The 21416-nt window shown below is 36.7% G+C and overlaps 1 protein-coding gene across 2 annotated transcripts in view; it reads left to right on the top strand.

Annotated features, from left to right (window-relative positions):
• LOC128680275 (uncharacterized protein) overlaps positions 1 to 21416 on the top strand; it is a 37673-nt gene that overhangs the window by 9890 nt on the left and 6367 nt on the right. Inside the window, exons 1-12 of one of the 2 annotated variants that reach the window (XM_053763327.1) lie at positions 6559 to 6694; positions 7405 to 7616; positions 8445 to 8614; positions 9297 to 9397; positions 10841 to 10915; positions 11490 to 11652; positions 14732 to 14829; positions 16468 to 16643; positions 16863 to 16920; positions 17068 to 17223; positions 18279 to 18388; positions 19559 to 19714. In XM_053763327.1, the coding sequence (XP_053619302.1) occupies positions 6661 to 6694; positions 7405 to 7616; positions 8445 to 8614; positions 9297 to 9397; positions 10841 to 10915; positions 11490 to 11652; positions 14732 to 14829; positions 16468 to 16643; positions 16863 to 16920; positions 17068 to 17223; positions 18279 to 18388; positions 19559 to 19714 (1509 nt within the window). In that variant the 5' untranslated portion in view covers positions 6559 to 6660. Of the gene's footprint in view, positions 1 to 6558; positions 6695 to 7404; positions 7617 to 8444; positions 8615 to 9296; positions 9398 to 10840; positions 10916 to 11489; positions 11653 to 14731; positions 14830 to 16467; positions 16644 to 16862; positions 16921 to 17067; positions 17224 to 18278; positions 18389 to 19558; positions 19715 to 21416 lie in introns of those variants that run through there. The other variant, XM_053763328.1, reaches the window with a different exon arrangement.

Below are 21416 nucleotides of genomic sequence, written 5' to 3'. Positions count from 1 at the left end.
GTACAGGATTGGACGCTCGAGACAGATTGAGAAGATGAGCCATCGATTATGGTTGAGAAGCCACAATCGCATGTTGAGACTGGTCAAGCATACCCCACCTAGCCAGATTGTCTTTGCACCGGCCTACTCGAGTGCGCAGTCTCTTTAAGGACTTCCAAGTGGGCCAGGGCTGATCATGCCCAGACGGAAGTTCCTCTCGCAGGGCGACGAAATCTGGTAGTTTGTGGCATCTCTCCCATGATTCGACGAGTCTGGCGTTTCTGATCCTTAACTAAATTTAAATGACATGTCAGTCCTTGTTTTCCATTTTAGAAATCAATAAATGTTGCAATCGTAAGATTTTTATCAGTTTAATACACCAATTAACATTTGAACATCAACGATGTAATAAATTCTCTTACATTGGTCCAATATGTCTTCGTTTCTCTGGATGATGTCACTGATGCTTCGGTCACAAATTCATCATTCGTTCTATTGCCTTCTGCGTCCTTTCTGAACACCTTTTTTTTTAACGAAATGTCTGTCCTATCAACACTACACAGTATAAAAGAGTCTTCCAGCTGTCTGTCTGTCCCTATGTATGCTTAGATGTTTATAACTACGTAACAACGATTTTGATGAGGGTTTTTAAATAGATTGTGTGATTTCTGCGAAATGTTTATGTGTTTATTATAGTTTTATCCGAGCGAAGCAGAGACGGGTCGCTAATTATGCTATATTGTTTTTACTACTAGAAGATACTTTTTTCCAATATGCACCAATATATTTTCGGAGCCCCAGGGCTCCGCGGGACAGACTTCTGAGGACCACTGACTGCACTAATAGGTCAAAATGTTTTTCTATTTCGATGGATCTTCCTTATATTCCTATAAACTTATGTCAAAAATATAATAGAATATTATTGCTCTCACTTGTGTCAGATTTTATTCAAGTCGCCTACAGGCATCTGACATGACTTTTATGTACACTAGAAATGTCAATATTATTTCTTAAAAGCGTTCGAAGATGCAATAATATTTTAAGTGAAACAGGTAGGTATATCGTGGGTGTGGGAAGGGAACGGACTTGCTTTGTAATACGAGCAGATTATTTAAACATCATATCAACAGATCATATCAACAGATATTTTTAAACATCTTGATTCACTTTCTTTTATATTTCGGAAACGTTTACGTATCCTCGGTATAAATTGTACGTACTTCATTGTGACATTGTTTTGTAGTGTTTATATCAAAACTGTTACCCTGAGACTTTCTCTTAAAAATCTAGAATATAATTTCTTAGGGTGCAGAATGCATAAATGAAATGTTCTCTTTCTCCCAACCGGCGTTAAAATTAAGGTGTGTGAGGCCGCGAAGCCCGGCTTCACCGTAAAAAATTAACCTTACAGTTTTAGAGTTTTGATGTCAATTTAATCTTAGCGTTTCGACTCGGCGAATCATGTTAGTGAAAACCAATAAGATACCATAGATACGTGAACTTTGGCAATGTTATTATTGCCTATCAATTGCCAAGGCTATGTGCCCCTTAGTCGCATCCTACGACCTCCACGTGAGGGTAGAGTGGTCTTATTTTAGGGCGACACTACACGCCTGTAAGTGAAGAGTAACCACACGATTTTGCGCCTATATTTACACTACTTACTCTGCACCTGAACATTAGCGAGAAATTTATCTGTTTGAGTTATCCAGAGATTCTTTGTGTAAACACATTCCAACTAATGGGCATATGTGGCGTTCCAAGCAAAAGGATATCACTGGGCAGATTCTAGTTTTCGAGATATTTGAGTATTCGTGAAAAAAGATAGAAAATTGTCATTTTTCGATTTTAATTCATTTTAATGCAACAAGCAAACATGTTCATACAATAAATGTCTCTAAATCATGTACACAACGTGAAATTGTATATTTAGTAACTAGAACTCTAGCTATTATTGTTTATAAAGTTCAATGTGTGTTTACCAACAATTAGATATTTGTAAGTGCGAACTTTGTTTTTTTTTCCAATTTAAATATGAATAAAGTTAATTGTTTTTTTATTACATATGATCAACTATATGAATGCAGCCTTAAATCAATACAATCCAAGTGGTGCCTAAATGCTTGGAACGCCGCATACGGTCCAATCACAACTGGAGTTCGAAGAGTTTGTGTGGAGAATTGGGCTTCTGCATCGCGAGCGTTACTCACTGAGTACACTCACAAAATCAAACTTATGTGAAATGAACGAAGTGTTTCGCACCAGATATGCGATATATCAACGTTGAAATGTTTAATATTCGCGCTTGCTTTTGGCATTAATACTTATGTAGAAAGATGTATATAATGTTAAAAAATAAATGCCCAAAAAATACAGATACAATTTTACAGTTGTTCTGTAACCCATTGCACTTTAATTTCTGATTGTGTCATGTCGTGTCTTACCGAAATTTCGTTACTATTTTCAAGTTTCAGTGTTACTTAAATTTTGGTTAAATTACAAGTATTTGTGTTACAGTTCGAATGTCTGTATTTAAAATACAAAGTTTTTACTCCATTTTGATTTTATTTAGCTGAAATTTTTGTTACTTTGTTTTTGTTAAAATCCCCTAAATTCCCACTAGATCACGACCACACGTATTAGCCCACACACTATTAATGACCAAATAGATGTCATGTCATAAAGCATTCAGAGTGTCTAATGTATTTTTCAATTTTTTGTGACGAAAGGTAAAGTATGATAAAACTACATTTCAATATTAAGCCCAGTGTTATTTCGCAATAAGCACAAATATTGTATCATTTTCATTTGTTTAATAGAATCCTCCGTGATTTTATACATGTTAATCGTGTGAAGGAGAAAGTTTAAAAAAATAAACCCAAAAATGATCAACATCTTTTAAATATTTTATTCATTCGTTATAGCCTTAGCTGCCAAAGCAGTTTCCCTTTGTCACCTCGTACGACATCCACGTCAGCAGGCAGCAGCAGTGGTCCTATTTTAGGGCGGTAACATGCCTATATCCCAGATAACCTATTGCCGCGAATTAACCTCTCGCCTTGTTCTATCTTCCATCCGAAAATCTGACATCAACTAACCCATTATTTCCCCAAATGTTATTCCTCAGTTTAATGGAAGATAAGTGTCGTGTTACAAGCAACACATCTTAATTGGGCCGCGCTATTTTTGTACGGTGTTGCCATCTAACCACCGTAAACTCCCGACTGCAAGGGAAGTTTCAAAATGGTTTACAACCGTTCTGAATGTTTCTTGAGAAAATATATGAACTGACATTGTTTTTTCGTCTGATTATTGTTTAGACATGATTGTTGGTTGTTTTGAAACTAACAGTTGTTTTGTACAGTCTACTGCATAAACAAATTAAAACGTTGAGCTCTATGGAGCGCTAATAGTATCAAATTTGTCACGAATGCAACAACAAGCATTATCCGTACATTAATTTTCACAACATTAACAGCGTCAACTCTGGCGCATAATGTGCATTGCGCAACATGACCCTTTCTATATATATAGGCTACGGGAGAAAATTTTAGCTTGATGCCTCTTTGAATAATCACACGATTATAGAATAATCTGTGAAAGAATCACACCAGCAAATCAATATATATGTAGATATTATAAATGACAATATTATAAACAAATATAAGACTAGCTGGGCCCTGGGGCTTCGCTAGCGTGGGAATTTCGGTATAAAAACCCTATGTGTTATTCCAGGTCATATTCTACCCGTGTACCAAATTTCATAACAATCCGTCCACTAGATTTTACGTGAACGAGTAACAAACATTCACACACACACATGCATACATCCTCACAAACTTTTATAATATTAGTTAGGATGTAGGATGTGTGTCGTATATCCTAACTAATATTATAAATGCGTTTGAAGTATGGAGAAGGACATAGGGATAAAATTAACGCGGGCGATGCCGCGGGCAAAAGCTAGCTTTAGCCTAGCTTTTGCCCGCGGCATCTGAAATAAGTAAAACGTTCTTGGAATAAGGCGATTAGTTGCACTTCGCAAGATGTGAGTAGGTACTTACCGACGCAAAAAGATGGGTGTTATAAGTTTGACCGCTAAGTGTGTCTTTATGTTTCTATGTCTGTGTGCGTGGCACCATAGCTCATCAACGGGTGAACCGATTTGGATGCGGTTTTTATTATTTGATAGCTAATTTTTATGCAGTGGTTCTTAGATATTTGTGATCAAAATCGATTTAGCCGTTCAAAAGTTGTAGCGAAATTAATATTGAAAGTGTCGGGGTTTTTTTAATTTGTCTCACAAATAAACTTGTTGTTGTATTCGTAGTACCTTTAGATAGACGAGATGGTAACCGCTAAATATAAACGTATTTGCTCGCCAAATCTTTCATGTGTCAATGAATTGTTACGACATAACAATAAGAATTAGGTATGTTAAAGTCTTTACCCCTCACGGCGTAAACAGAGTCAAGAGTCGCGAACGGAGGCATTTTTGGTGGAATTGAAATTATGGACAAAGACAAAGATTATTTATTTGCAAAAACATGAGTTTACAATTTTTTACAATGTGGTGTTAAAAGAAAAACTTAATCCTACATGTTATTTTTGCATTTTGAAGGCTAAATCCTTGTCTGTAGAATTTCCCCAGAAAATTATTCCGTATCCAAGAATTGATTTAATTAAACCGTGATATGCGGTAAGAAGGGATTTCGTATTTAATTCGTTTGATAACTTAAATAAAATATACGCGGAACTACAAAATCTTTTGCACATTACATGTATATGATCTTTCCAGTTTAATTTTGAATCTATTATTATCCCCAGAAATTTAGTCGACGCAACTTCATTCAAAATTTTACCTTGATATTCGACTTTAAATCTTTCTCTATTTTGCGGTCTTTGACTAAAATGCATTATGTTGGTTTTATCAAGATTTATCTTCAAGTTATTATCATCAAGCCATGTGATAATTGAAGTTAAAGTTGAATTAATATCTAATTTGTAAAGATTTATATCATTGCATTTTATTGTTACTGAATTATCATCAGCAAATAATGTCATATTATGCTTCGTCGTATTAGGAAGATCGTTTATATAAATTATAAAAAGAAGGGGCCCAAGAACGCTACCTTGTGGAACACCACATATTACTGAACGTTCCTTTGATAAATAACGTTGTTCAGTTTTAGTTTTAAAATTAAATTTAGATATTTCGGTAAATTGTCTACGATCTGATAAATATGATTTAATTAAAGACAGTACATTACCCCTAACATTCTGTCTGTGGAATACAGGCCGCGCCCCGGGGCTTCGCTCCAGTGGGAATTCCGGAATAAAAAGTACCCTATGTGTTATTCCAGGTTATTTTCTACTCGTATACCAAATTTCATAACAATCGGTCCAGTAGATAATGCATGAAGAGGTATCAAACAAACTTACTTTCGCATTTCGAATATTAGTTGTGAGAGCCTGAAACGGTTCTCCGACAATTGCTACGTCTACGAACGTTTCGTCGACAGAATGTTTCGACATCGGGCGTTTGAACGACAGTACCCTTCATCTACGAACGATTCGCCGACAGAATAGAGGAGACATTCTGTCGGCGAATAGTTCGTAGGGCTCTATCCATTTATTAGTAGTAAAAAATATATATATTTTAATAGAAGATTGTTACGAATGCACATTGCGTCGAATGAATATATTTAATACGATTAAATATACAGATTTTTACATCTATTCAAATAATTATTCTGCCTTAAGTCTTGCTCGGAAGTGCGGCTACACCTACGTTTAGCCGGCTAGATTTAGGTGCTGGGTCCTAAGTCTAGCTGACACTGTCTTATGGTTAAATGTATATAATTCGTCGTAAATGATACAAGGCCTTAAGTGACACCGCTTCAGGATTTAGCTGTAACATATGTAATAGCAGTAATTGTACTACATTCGATCCGATATAAAAAATATAAGAAGCAAGGAAAATTTTGTTGTATGTTATAATGTCATTATTGTTAATTGATTCATTGTATTTCCGACAGAAAAACGAATAATTGCGTGTATAATTTTACATAATCGTAAAATTTGTCGCGTGCGAATAAAGAAATGCAGTCTTCCTATTTGCATATTGCAATCAGTTAATCGGTAGTTTTTATTAATTAATTAATTAATAACTGTATTTCTGTAATTAGTAAAATAACGTGAATATGTTGTTAAGGATGATATGCGTGCCAATGGTCTGACAACTAGGGATGCCGACGACCGTGCGAAGTAAAACTAGGAAAAAGGTATCTGTGGTCTAATCTTTATGGATGTGGAAGTAATCGCGAAAGAAAATAAATCAGAAAGAAAAGTAGAGAAGTTATTTATTTAGTCATATGTAGTAGGATACGGTCAATGAGTCACAGGTGACCTTGCTGTCCTACTAAAGAAGAGATCTGTATTTACGTACGTAACGATTATTGCGTATGACCATTTTGTACGTAAATAAATATCTCCTCATCTCATTGTCACCTATTCACAAAACGAAGTCGTGATTCAGTTACAGTAGGAGGTGAATATAGTTTCTATAAAAATCGTTGGTTTCGGTAAACACAAGTCATTTCGAGTTTACATTTTGATGTATTAGGATCAGATTTTACTAATTATTTGTTTAAATTATATACCTAGTGCAATTTTCACAAAATGGTTGCAGCCATTTACTATCCCTTTGGTGACGGTAATATTATATGTGTCCTAATTGGTAGATAAATACACTTCATATTACGTATTTCTGTTATATACTCCACCATCATTCTTTTTTACCTGTGTTATTGGCCAGCTATGATCAGATATTTCAAAACTGCTTCTAAGTGTCTGTCTTTCTTCTCATGTCAGGACTAAAACAAGTTTCAAAACTAGAGTAGTTCACAATGAAATGCCCTTGTTTAGCATGGCTTACACCTGGCAAGCTAATATTATGCATTTAAAGCACCTTTGTTTTTGTATACATGGTTTTTCTCTGGCAATAGAAGCGTTCCATATCGCTTCATAGCTGGGGAAGAAACCAAGAATTTTCCCCTGCCAATAAAGCCAAATATAAGTAGTTTTTTTGTCGTGTTTCGATTCTGATCTAGAAAACACCGCATAATTATGACATGGTTGAGTGCCTCCTATGATTCTAGCATTTTTCATGTCTTTATGATTATAATGTTATAAATTACAATGACTTTGTTGGGTTCTTGTTGTGAAGTGAATAATCTAGTTTAGTCTGAATTTAAAAGGATTTCAATAAGCCATCTCACTTTTCTCAAATCATATCTTCACTTAAGAATTTCTCAATTAGTCGTTCACGAAATAAAAATTCGAAATCTTTTTTTCAAGGAAAATAATCTTCTGTCTCTGTTGTTTGATAAATAAATAAAAATTAAACACTGAATTTCTTTACAGAGCCTAAAACACTAGCGATGGCCACAGTGGCGGCCACGATGGAGACCTCATCAACCCACATCCAATCAGAGAGCAGGGTCCAGCACAGCTACCAGGAGGTGCAGGTGTCTGAGCGACAGGTGTCTGAGCGACAGGTGTCCGAGAGACACTCGGAGAAGCTGAAGAAAAAGAGCAAGTCCCGCAGACATAAGGATGAAGGCGCCATTTCAGTGGTAAGGATAATTTATTATTAACTTGCAATGCATGTTGCATGCAACACCAACCATCTGTGCATATCATTTTTGACGACCCCGGTGGCGCAATGGTAAAGTCCTTCATGTATAATCGAGAGGTGCCGGGTTCGTTCCCCGGTCGGGTCATGATGGAAAATGATCTTTTTCTGATTGGCCCGGGTCTTGGAAGTTTATTTATCTATGTAAGTATCTGTTATAAAATATAGTATCGTTGAGTTAGTATCCCATAACACATGTCTCGAACTTAATTTGGAGCTAGCTCAATCTGTATGATTTGTCGAACTATTTATCCAAATATATTTATTTATACCAAATATATTTTTTTAAAATATATTTTTTTAAAATATATTTATTATTAACTATTTGTCCAAATATATTTATTTATGTCATTAATTATTCCACCGTGGAATCATGCATGACCTGATGGTACAACCTGGCTCTCGATCAAGGGACTCCTCAACGGTTTGATACACGAACATATTTTTTGTCACGTGTTAAATGCAATAAGATGACAACTTTCTGACTTGACGTCTGAGAGTTGTCTTGTGTCAAAAAACGTCATTTTTGAAGTAATCTTTTTCAAAAACTTGTATTAAAACGTAATTTTAACCCCCGACGCAAAAATCGGGGTGTTATAACTTTGACCGCTAAGTCTTTATGTCTATCTGTGTACGTGGCAACGTAACTCATCAACGGATAAACCGATTTGGAAGCGTTTTTTTATTTAATATCTAATTTTCACGCGATGGTTCTTAGATATGTTTGAACAGATAAACTTTTGCTAAAAACTTATTTATTTCTCCACAGTCGAAAAGCACAGACAAGTTGTACAAGAAGATGAAGGCGGCCGAGGCGGACTCGAACCCACAATGCGAGAAGTGCTCCCGCCCTGTCTACGCCATGGAGCGGATCAAGGCCGAGAAGAGAATCTGGCATAAGGAGTGCTTCCGATGTGTGCAGTGCAACAAACAACTCACGTGAGTTACCTATGAATTTCGGTGTATTAACTGACCTAGGTGCTACTTAAAGCTTTCATCTATTAGTGTGACAAATTTCATCGAAATCAGTCCAGTAGATTTACAGTTAAAAAGAATCATAAGCATACCAACTAATATTTTTTGTTACTCTTTCACGCATTATCTACTGGATCGATAGTTATGAAATTTGGTATACGGGTAGAAAATTACCTGGAATAACACATAGGGTACTTTTTATGTAGAATTTCCCACGGGAGCGAAGCCCCGGGGCGCAGCTAGTAAGTACTAAAAAATGTCACTGGCAGTGTGGGTTAGCATTTTCACTTCTCACCATTGAATTGTTTCGACTTGTGACGCAGCAAACCAATGACATTGCAGTGTGGTTGTCGTTGCGTCACAATGGCGCAATGTGATTGGTTCGCTGTGTCTCATTTCGAATCAATTCGATGGTGAGATGTGAAATGCTAACCCGCACATCGCCCACTGTGTGGCTTAAGGTATATGCAAACAGCTCAAGCCTCTATACAGGTGGGCATGAAGTGGTGGTTCTATTATAAGGCGGGAGCACACGTCACACGTTAATCAAGTCATTTATTTATTGTTATTTAAATACAATGCTACACGTATATCCTTTTAGTATTTAGTATATAAGGTAATGATTGAGGTCATGTGGTTGTTGCAGCGTGGAGACATACCAGAGTGACCACACGACGCTGTACTGCAAGCCCCACTTCAAACAGTTGTTCGAACCGAAACCTGTTGATGGCGATGACGATGTTGACGGTACGAATCTTAATTTTGAATCAACTAATGAATGAACATTTATTGCTAAAAATTAAACACCACAACACAAAATAATAACGAGCAAGTAGATAAAAATCGAAGCGGTGGTGGTGGAATGGTTAAGACGCCCGCCTGTGGATCGAAAGGTATCAGGTTCGAATCCTACTCATGCCACATGATTTTTTATACCAATCTGACTCATGTATAGTAGTTTTCATCGTCCACCACTTTCTTCCTGTGTAGGAGAACATCCTGCACACTGGTTGATTCTTATTAACTTGTGTGTGAAATGCAGAAGGCAATGGCAACCCACACCATTAATAATGCCAAGAAAGTTGTTGTGTTTGTTTCATTCCACGTAATAACCACGACCCTCAGCCATAAGTCTTCCAGTTTTACAATGATAATTTTTTGTTAGGTTCCCGATGTGCTGTGATCCAATACAGCATCATCAGGCTTGTCAAGTCTTTACAAATGACTTTAAGAATGCCATTACTAGCGTCACGCAATCTGTCCCAGAAGGAAGATATACGTGACATTATAATAGCAAAGAAATCGGGCATTCTCCCCTCAGCGAACATGCCCGACGCGCTGCAGTAGCGAGGAAGCTTCATAAGGATGCTGTATGCATTATTACTGCACCCTTATGGTGCTGAAGGAGGACCTCTTATAATATTAATAAGGAAAATACGAATACGAAAAGATAAAAATCATATCATACAAGTGAATGTGTGTAAGCAGAGTTGTCACCAATGATGTTATAATTTCTTGTTATTTAAAAGCTATGCTCTTGTCGGTGGAGTATACGCCACGGATCTCTATCCTCGTCTTTGCTTTTAAGGTCTCGACACGACACGACGCCTGCCTTCTCTTTCAGTTGCTCGCATAACTCTTCCTCGGTCTCCCTGGACCTCTTCTTCCTTTCACCTTTCTTTCAAAAATAGTTTTTAAATAAGGCGTCGTGTCGTATCAATTGACCAATCATTCTTCCTCTCCTGTTTTCTATTTCTGTCAGCAGTCTTCTTTTTTCGTTTACTATTTCCAGCACTTCCTCATTGCTTTTTCTCTCTGTCCATCTTATTATTTCCATCCTTCTCCAGCACCACATCTAAAGAGCGGCTAATCTATCGTAATATTAATTACCTTTACTGTACAATTATACTGGTATTTAAGACCATTTTGCATCAAGCATTAACCGTTCCCATTTGTACGGTGTTGTTTTAATATTGATACGTTTGAGCAAATAAACGAATTTTTCTTTCTTTCCCAATCGCTTTGCCGAAAATGTCCCTTTCGCAAAAAAATCCTTTTCGCCAAATGGTAAACAGAAATTGGCGATTTCTATATCATTTTACGTTTTATAAAATGTATAATACATAACTTCATGTACATAAAAAAAAAATTTTTGTTTTCCTAAATAATTTACGTTTATTTTTGTTTCAGCCGCAGCAACTAAAAAGCACCAAATGATCATCTGCGAGAGTAATCCCGTCGAACTGCCGCCAGATGTCGTTAGAGGTAGGTATTTGAATGGATAATTTAGAATGGAATAGAATACTTTATTTATTTGCAAAAACACACACATACAAAAATGTAAAATACCAAAATATGAGGGTCTTACAAATAGACGTCTCAGTATTACGCTAGATATTGCATAATAATTAAAAATAAAAAATTTTAATGGTGGTAACAATTAATTTAGGGGAATGCTCGATTGCTTATCCGTTGTTATGATGTTCGTCGACTGACAACGCAGAAATCGTATGGAGATTCTATCGTATCGTATGGATCTATATCCATGCTCCATTACTATATTGCGGCTCCGTTGTTTTCGCACATAGAATCTTGTGTGTGTTGCAATGGTCAACTTTGACATAAACTTTTAACCTGCGTAGACAAACGCCATTTTGTGCAACGGTGACGCCAGTGCTGGCTAGTTGGCTGGCTAGGTTACAGTTAACGTCAAAATGTCAAAATTTACTGGTGCAACTCATCTTTAGTATGTATAGTTGGATAAGCACGTCAACATTATTATGAATCTAACTGCACTTCTTCGTATACATCGTACTATTTTTCGCGTCTTCCCCCACAGCATCAGACAAGCCAGACCTTGGTCTGGAGGAGTTATCGCAGCTGGACGTGAAGTCCCGCTTCGAGGTGTTCGAGCGCGCCACACAGCCGCAGCTCGAGCCGCAGCTGCACGAACACAGAGCTCCGCGGGAGAAGAGCACAGCACTACTATCCAAGCTCGCCAAGTGAGTCTTATTTTCGACTAGTCCTGCGAAGCGGTCGTGGACTAGCGGTTAGTGCGGCCGCCTTGAGATCGAAAGGTCCCAGGTTCAAATCCCAATCGTGTCTTTAGTATTTTCTTATATCAATAGATCAATAGTTTTCTGGTAAAGAAAACATCACGAGGAAAGCATTGATTTTTGACTACCAAATTCACAAAATGTGTTGTATATATTCGTCTTCGGCCACTCTAAGACCTAATAACTCCCGCGATTTATATGTGGGAAGTATCAATAGAAGAGCAGTTTTGGCCAAAAAGTAAAACTAATACATATTATGATTGAGAGTGATAATATAAAACACAATTAACTAAACTAAATATAATATAATTAGGAGGAATATCGGCCACGTTGTAGTCAGCGACTGTATCGCCGCGTTCGGAGGCCCGATTCTCACGCAATCGAAGTTCATTCTATTTTTGTAGTTCTCCGTTTCAACATGTCAGAACATTACAATCGAATGAGTACAATCACCACGCACGCACCTATATATATATATTGAATTACGCAGTACCTATATATATTGAATTTTACGATTGTGAATTTGTATACCTTTAAAAAAATTCGGAGAAAGACAGGTTGAGATCGATAGTTTACCGTGTGAATAATGTGTTGGAATTGAATCCCAGTGTTGTACTGTTAACCTATAATCTTGATACTTGCATCGGTTTAATATTTTTCAAACCTCAGATATTTGGGATCTAGTCTTTTCACTAAAAGTAGTCACAAAATTGAGGGCAATGACTATTTCTTTTGACTGATGAAGTAATTGAAAAAAACTCAAAAAAATGTTTATCATAGTTTCTGCATTATCAAAAATTCACATTCGAACTCATCGATCGATTAAACTTTTTCATTGTTAATATGATAATAACCTCCGAAAAAAATTTAAGAGTATGTTTCCCTTCCCTTAGTCAAAAAAAAATTACAGAACTGTTTTTTTTTAAATTATCAATGTTCACCAAGTTTTTTTTTTCTATTTCTACGAAGATAAATAATTACAAAGTGTGACAAAAACTGTGTATTGAAAAAATCTACACAGAAAAATAAATTATAAATGTCAAGCTTTAGGAGGTAATGGTTAGATTTGGCATCAAGATAGAACGGTTCGAAAGGATCTGCTGACCGCTGGTGCGGTGGGACGGATTAAACTAAAATTGTGGCAAAGTGATAGTTTTAATTATTAATAATACTATTTATAATACTAAATTGTTAATAACATTTGATTGATTTCAACGTCTGAAATAAATAAATTAGTAATATTGTAAGAAAGTCAAGTATGAAAATCTTTCAGTCCATTCTCCAGCCATTTGCGTCATCTCACTATGTTAATTCGAAACAGTCTATTTTTGTTTCCATGAGAAGATCCGCGCCTTCTATCACGATGTGGCTATTGCACAATCTCAAATTCGAGAAAAATCAACTTAAAATATATAAAAACTAGCCTTGTTTTCGAGAGAAAAAGTACCTTATGTGTTATTCCAGGTTATATTCTACCCGTGTACCAAATTTCATATGAATCGCCCCAGTAGATTTTGCGTGAAAGAGTAACAAATATACACATACACACATACATATATCCTCACAAACTTTCGCATTTATAATATTACTAAAATAGGATACAGCATTTTATAATTTATTTTCCTACTAACCTATATAATTAGTCAAATTTTTTATTCAGTTTTCACTGTTATTTAGACAGTTTCCAACGGTTTATACAAAAGACCGGGCAAAGCCACGCCGTGTCGCTAGTTCCATATAAAACATACTTCACTACAAAATAAAATAGGGCAACGCCCTTCCACAATTTTTTAGTTCAGTGTATTCCTACTTTAAGACTTGGATTACAAGTTATCAAGATTAATATACGTGTAACAGAGCATACCATATGTATTTTCAGCATTCAATATCCATCCATATCCGATACTTCACATAAAGAAGTTCATAAGCCACTACAACAAAAAGCTGACATTAAAAAAATCTCGATTTTCAACCTTATTGTTATAGATTTAAGTGTTTTGCGCTTGAAAATGTATTTGTTTAAAGACTATTCATTCGACATAACCCTTATTACGAAGCTTTTAGGCCGATTTTTAATAAATAGGCCGGAAATACAAGTTTGTTCGGTCGTAATGTAGCTTTCATGTCATTAATACGTGTTGTTTCCTGTTGGTCGGTCGTGTTTTTTTAATTAAAAGTTGAAAGATTCTCAATTAGTTTTTGTTATTTTTGTGACTGTGCCGTGTTTTATTTGTGTATTTTGTGTGTATTTAATGTTTTATCGGTCGAACTATAAAATATGTATGTATCATTTTATGTATGGATGTGTAAAATGATATTTTAACTTTTTAGGGTTTTTTTTATTAAGTTTAAGTAACTACTAAACAAATCTATATTGATCAAAGTCCGGTGTCTAACACAACGTGGGACCTAGTATTAAGTTATATTTTATTATATTAATGTTAGTCTGTCTGTAAGGTATATATTATATGGGCCTCTGTTATTGTATCTTGTTGCCAGAAATAAATTAATAAAATACAAAATCTAGCAGCCTTTTGGGCACGTTACCACAGGGTAACACTCTTGATGACATATAGTGCTATGTTATTGTTTTTAATTTTTAGTTAATATTTTCAACATTTTAATTTACCAGTAATTTGGTTTTTATTTAATGTTTCTTTGTCTATAATAAGGCAAGAGTGAATAGGCGTTGTCTTATATCACAGCACTTCTTGAAGATATAGATCCGTCTTATAATATGAAGGACTAGATGTTTCCCGGGGCCTCGCTCCCGTGGGAATTTTGAGATAAAATATAGCCTATAGCAATTTTGGATTCTAATGGCGAAAGAATTTTTGAAATCGGTTCGCTAGTATAGGAGATTACCCGCCTCAAACATAAAAACGCTTACCTCTTTATAATAATAGTATAGATATTTGTGTCACTACTCTTCCCTCCTTAGTTCGAGACCTTTAATCTGTCTGCTTCATCTTCAAGCTATAGGGGCCAATAGCACTCCAATTTGTATTAAAAAAATAATTTTCAGGTTCAAGGCGAAGGGAATGGACGTCGGTGTGTCTGACGAATACCTGAATGGAGTTCCCATCGAGCAGAGCTCCAGCGAGCCAGAGGAAGAAGAAGATGGTAAATTACATTTTTTTTATATCAGTAGCTTTTTATTTATACAATAGCTGCGCCCCAGGGCTCGCTCGCTTCGAGCTGGAATTTCGGGATAAAAAGTACCCTATGTGTTATTCCAGGTTATTTTCTACTCGTGTACCAAACTTAATAACAATTGGTCCAGTAGATAATGCGTGAAGAGGTAACAACCAAACAAACTTACTTTCGCATTTATAATATTAGTTGGGATACTAGCTGTTGCTCGGGAATGAAAACATCGTGAGGAAACCTGCACACTGGTTGATTATTAACTTGTGTGTGAAATGGAGAAGGTAATGGCAAACCACTCCAGTAACAGTGCCAAGAAGTTGTGTGTGTTTCATTCCATCTAATGACCACGACCCTCAGCCATGAGGAATAACACTATGAAGAAGAGTTAGCACCTAAATTTGACGATTACGTCCAATAATACTCACTTTTGCTTGGAGGCGAGCCAAATGAGTCTGTCGATCACCTGGTGATGACCTGCCAAGGACAGGGTGATGAAATTTTTATACCTTTTGCTTTTACCAGCGTCTCCGCCCGTAGAATCCATACTTATATTATAAAGAGAAAATATTTGTATTTTTGTTTGTAATAACGGAAAAACTACTGTGCCGATTTTGATGAAATTTGGCACAGAGATAGGCGAAACCTTCAGGAATTACATAGGCTACTTTATATTATGGCTTTACCAGAGCGAAGCCTGGGCGAGCAGCTAGTAGTGGATAAAGTAGTCTGTAATAACTCTACAACTCTCAAACTATCTCCACACCAAAAAAAAAACAGCTTTTGTCTATTTTTGAAGCTGCCTCGGTAGCTTATAAACAAACCTAGGAGACTAGTAGGTACTACATTCACGGGAAGATATGGGAGTGGTTCCATTCTAACCCAAAAACACACGCCAGAGAATATTACCTGGGGGCTTATTCTCTTAATGCGATTCAGTTCAGGACCTAAACTGATCTGCATCGCTAATTCGTACCATCAAGATGAGACCACGTATAGCCTTATCTCTTTCTTACATTTGGCTACTGTCACTGGGGTTTACGATTCAGAGACAATTTTTTTTTTATTGATTTCATTCACTCCTTACGATTCAAATGCGACTTTGTGAAGATTAGTTGGTGGTGCCAAATAACGCGATTCATTTTAAGTTCCTAAACTGAACTGCCCTACAATTGAATCGTTTTGGTAATAGTTGATGGTAGGCCGCCTGTTAGACCAAAATTGGAATCTGTATAATATGTTATACAGATGATGAATGATGATGAATGTGACGACGGCACCAGTTTTCACCACCCAAATGGTAAAACGTAACCTCCGTCCATCTGTCTGTCTCTCATCAGTGTTGATAGACAGTTAAAATTTCACAGATGTATTTCTGTTGCCGCCATAACAACAGAATCCCATATATAACTAATTTTATTTTTTTTTGCTGTTTTGATATACATATAACGGTATGGAACCCTTTGTGCGCGAGCCCGACTCGCACTTGGCCAAGTTAGTTTTATTTTAAAAAGTTGCTGTCCCTGCTTCGCTCGACTCGGCTTCGTAAAGCCACGATAAAAAAGTTACCTATGTATGTATGGATTTTATTAAATATGGCATATTTTTTTCTAGACGAAGACTCAGTGCTCAAGAAGTCGTACAAACACACAGCCAATAAGGAACAGCCGGTGTCTTTCTGCAACATGAGCGAGATAGTTGGCAAGTTTGAGAGCGGACAGCACTCTTCTTCTGAGAGACACCGCGAGAGGAAGCAGGAGATTCAGAACATAAGGAGCAGGTTGTTCATGGTGAGTTCTGTTAGGTCTCTCAACATAGATGGCTCTGGTAGTATCTACAATGGGAGATCATGGCGGAGTCGCGCACCCCACCTGTTTGCTTCAGCCCCGCGTATCACAACAAAACTTTTGTTAAAGCTAGAAAGAATCTAGTATCACCCAAGGATCTTTATTAGGTCCTAAATCATTTTATGATTTCGTTACATATTGTTATCTAATTAATTGTTTCAGGGCAAGCAAGCCAAAATCAAGGAGATGTACGAGCAATCAGTACTGCAGAGCGAACAAGGTTAGTCAATTAATTTTTCAATTAAACATTATTAAACATTAAATAGTTTCTCAATATTTGAAATCCGGAGTGCAACCCGTGTTTTTTTTTTTCACAGACATTTAATTTATCTAGAGGAGTTTTTCTTATAACTTATTCACGTTCTAGGCGTAGTGTCAGCGGACAAAATCTCTCGCGAGCTAGAATTGGACGCGGAAAAAGCGCGCGCGATCAAACAACGATTCGAGAATGGCGAAGTTTTTAATGACGAGAACCAGCCGCCCAGGAACAGGGAGATCGATGACCGAACGCTCTTTAATGAAGGTAATTTTCTCTCTCTTTCTCCCACACCCTTATCTATCTATGTCTAATCTGCGCCAGGTTACATTCGGAGCTGCAGCAAAGCCTATTAATTAGCGTAAATAATTGCCATCAATTTTAAGGAAGGTTATATTTTACAACCGCCCGCCTGAAGTCAACCCTCTTTGGGAATGCTATTGTTGCCTAGCTGTTAAGTTTGTCTCTTAGTCGCCTCGTACGACAATCACGGGAGGATATGGAGTGGTCCAATACTAGGGTGGAATCAACCCTCTCTCTGTCTCATATTATCATTGTATCCTAAGGGATATTGAATTTTTGACGCGAAGATATTTATTTACATTTTTTTCTTTGCGAGTGTATTAGTTGCTAACCTAGGATTATATTCAAACCGCCTAAAAGGATTTAGATTTTTACATTTACAGACGTTAATTTTCACATTAAAAGCCTATTAGTTTATTAAATATTCAATATATTGTTGCTTTTCCTCTTGATTTGTTTTATTTTCTCTTTGACGTTTACACGTGAAATTTACACGAAATCAACACTCACGATACTACCTATATTTTCATGACTGTCAATTTTATCTCGTGTCACGTTAATTATCACATTAAAAAACCTTAAAGTTTATAAAATTTTCACGATATTGTAGCTTTTTCATTCGCGATTTGTTCTCTTTATACGTATACAGCGTGAAATTTACTTACACAACTAAAAATTTACTAAAATTAACTTAAACTCGAGTGCCACTGCTGTGATTATTCCAAATCGACGAATAATGTTATACGATGACGACCGCCGTGGCCTAATGGTCATCACGCCGGACTGCTACATGCTACACTGGAGGTCTCGGGTTCGAATCTCGGTCAGGTCAACATGATAAAATATATTTTTCAGATTTACCTGGGTCTTGGATGTTTATCTACATATGTATATGTTATAGAATATAGCATCGTTGAGTTAGTATCCCATAACACAAGTCTCGAACTTACTTTGGGGCAGTTACAGCTCAATCTGTGCCATTTGTCCTAATATATTATTATTCCATTATAATTTCCCAGGTATCGGCAAGAAGTCTCGTTCGATCTTTCTAGAATTGGACGCGAACGCTAAGAACATGGCGCCGCTGTTGCCGCCGCCGCCGCAGGACCCGCCCAAGAGGAAGGAAATCGTGAGTTATTCAAACGACTAGCATTTTATCCGCGGCTTCGCCTGCTTAAATGGCCTCGGGAACAGTTTTTTTTAGTATTAAAATGGGATTGGGACAGTTGAAGAAAAATATCTATTGCGCTTTTAAAAGACAAACAGCGCCATCTAGTGTTTTTGTTGCAGAGTTTATTTTATTAGCATCTAGCGCCATCTATAATAGAATACAGGTTTTTCGAAAAATCTTACGGGAACAATAGTTTTTCCGGGATGAAAATGTCCCTATGTCCTTCTCCTCCATACTTCAAACAATATGTATGCAAAATTTCATGAAGATTGGTTGAGTAGATAGATCGTTAAGAGGTAATAAACAAACATACTTTCGCATTAGGATAGTTAGGATTAGCTGCACTCTGAGGCATCTCTCCCGTGGGAATTTCGGGATAAAAAGTACCCTATGTGTTATTCATATACAAGTTTAAGAGTTATTTCTATAATTCGTTTTGTAGTTATCACAATGATTAATTCGAGTATTTAAATAATGTAAAAGACACGCTTGTGTTTCCATACTATAAACGTATTTATTTCGTGGCTGTTAGTATTATTAACTGACATTTTAATATAAATATTCTGCTTTACTTATAAACTTTGTGAATATATTTCAATAATTTTGAAGTGCTGTGTGTGTCCTAGGTATCCTAACACTTACTAATCTCGAGACTGGACAAGGGAAGTATATAAATAAAAACTTGTATGCGACCAGTGGTGTATTTCTTCGACAGTGTAAAAACAATACAAAATTTCTTATTATATACACTATGCCGACTCCCGCTTGACACCTTTTTCTGCCAGCAGTGGGGTCGAAGTTAAAGATGGTTGCCTCGCGTAGACAATAGACGATGCCTCCACCATATCGTAGCTCGTAGCACGGCCCGCGGGTCATTGGCCGGCTATCACAGAGAGGGCGGAGCTTGCATCGATGTGTGCGCGGAGCTTCTCGTAGACGCGTAGGCGCAGGCGACGGGGGTATCGTATGATCGATGACGTAGTGGTGGCGTGATACGATGCCTCGTTGTAGCGATGGAATTTACATGCATGACAGTGGCCTACTCGCCACAATTTCATTCGAAACTCATAAACTTTCGCATTTATAATATTAGTAGGAAGCATAATGTATAGTATCAAAAATTTCCAGCCTTTCGTGGCAAAGGACGTGGTCCGGTCCGGCGACCGCGTGGAGGACGCGCGCGTAGCGCCGGCCGACCTCTCCGACCGGTTCCGGTTCTTCGAGACCTTCCGGCCCGACAGCGCCCGCCGCGAGTTCCGCATGACGCCGCCGCGCCAGCCGCAGGTATACACGTCTGTCTGTCTATTCGCGATAAACTAAAAAAAAACAATGCACGGATTTTCATGCAGTTTTCACCAATAGATAGTGTGATTCCTGAGGAAGGTTCAGGTGTATAATTTATAATGGTTTTACACGGGCGAAATCGTTACGAGTCGCTTGTTCTATTATAATGTACTAGCCTTTGCCCGCAGCTTCGCCCGTGTGAATTTCATAGTAGTCGGTCATTCTTTAAGAACAATCAAAATTCCATGATAAACAATTTCTAATTCCTAAAGAATTCCATGATAATTACATTCATGCATTGCCAAAGTCAACCAGTTCTTATCTACAGATGAATAATCTCGGACCTTGTACCGAGGAGGAAATCCTTGATATTATTAACAATCTTGATCATAACACTAAGACAATCAAATGTATAAAACATTTAATAATAGGTCAAATTAACAGAATGCATTAATAAACTTTTAGAGGATGGATTATTTCCAGACTCTCTAAAAATAGCCAAAATTACACCTATATATAAATCGGGATCAAAAACAGAACCGGGTAATTATCGGCCAATTTCAGTTTTGCCAGTGTTATCAAAAATCATGGAAAAAGTTCTACATAAACGTCTACAAAATTATTTATAGTCAATAAATTTCTTTTTTGATCGTCAATACGGGTTCAGATCTAAAAGCAATACAACAACAGCAGCCATTGACCTTATAACTAAAATTTAAAACAATATCGATAGAAGAAATGTAGGACTTGGAGTATTCATTGATATAAAAAAGGCTTTCGACACTGTCAGTCACAAATTACTTTTAAAAAAGCTAAAAGTCGCTGGAATTTCCGATAAAGCACTGAAAGTGTTCGAATCCTACCTAACAAATAGAATTCAAATAGTAAAAATTGATGGTAGATTCGAGAGTGAGCCACAGTTCCGAGAGTGAGTCCTATGGAATCCCGCAAGGATCAATTTTAGGACCGCTGCTCTTCTTGGTATATATCAATAACATGCACGACTTAGGCTTAAACTAACTTAGGTTTCAATATAATTTGCTAACAATTAATATCTCAAAAACTAGTTATATACTTTTTAAAACTAAAAATAAACCTGTACCTGATTACTTACCTTTAACAATAAATAATAAACCCGTGCAAAAGAAAACCAACGAAAAATATCTCGGCCTGTACATGGACACCAATCCACATAAAACAAATCAAAACTAAATTAATATCACTTCTAGCCTGCCACAGGACTAGTGTTCGCTGTATTTCACGCAACTTGCGTTTAAAAATATATAATGCCTTAGTAAAACCGCAACTATAATACCTAATCGAAATCTGGGCAAGTGCTGTTAAAACTAGAATACATGTAAAGAAAAACTGATAATTAATTAAGTTTAGTTTATTAGTGATAATAAAAATAGCACGTTACAGACAGAGCAGCGCGGGAAGAAGAGACGCAGAAGGCGGGAAAAAAAACACGACTTGACGTTTGATTGTCTATTGTCAGAATAGGGTGCGTTCTATATTTCAACAACATGAATTACACATTTTACAAAATAAAATCATTAAAGTACTATTCAACTATAATTTTCGAACAGCAACCGCAAAAATCTATAACGATGCTCATTAATTTAGTTATTAATGAGCATCAAACAATTATACATTTATAACATCTGAATATTTATCCACAAAACTATGCATAACATTGTCC

The sequence above is a fragment of the Plodia interpunctella genome, chromosome 23 (assembly GCF_027563975.2).
Source record: "Plodia interpunctella isolate USDA-ARS_2022_Savannah chromosome 23, ilPloInte3.2, whole genome shotgun sequence".
Classification (NCBI taxonomy): Eukaryota; Metazoa; Arthropoda; class Insecta; order Lepidoptera; family Pyralidae; genus Plodia; species Plodia interpunctella.
The sequence above is the reverse complement of the archived record's forward strand: the minus strand, read 5'-3'. Positions and strand labels throughout refer to the sequence as shown.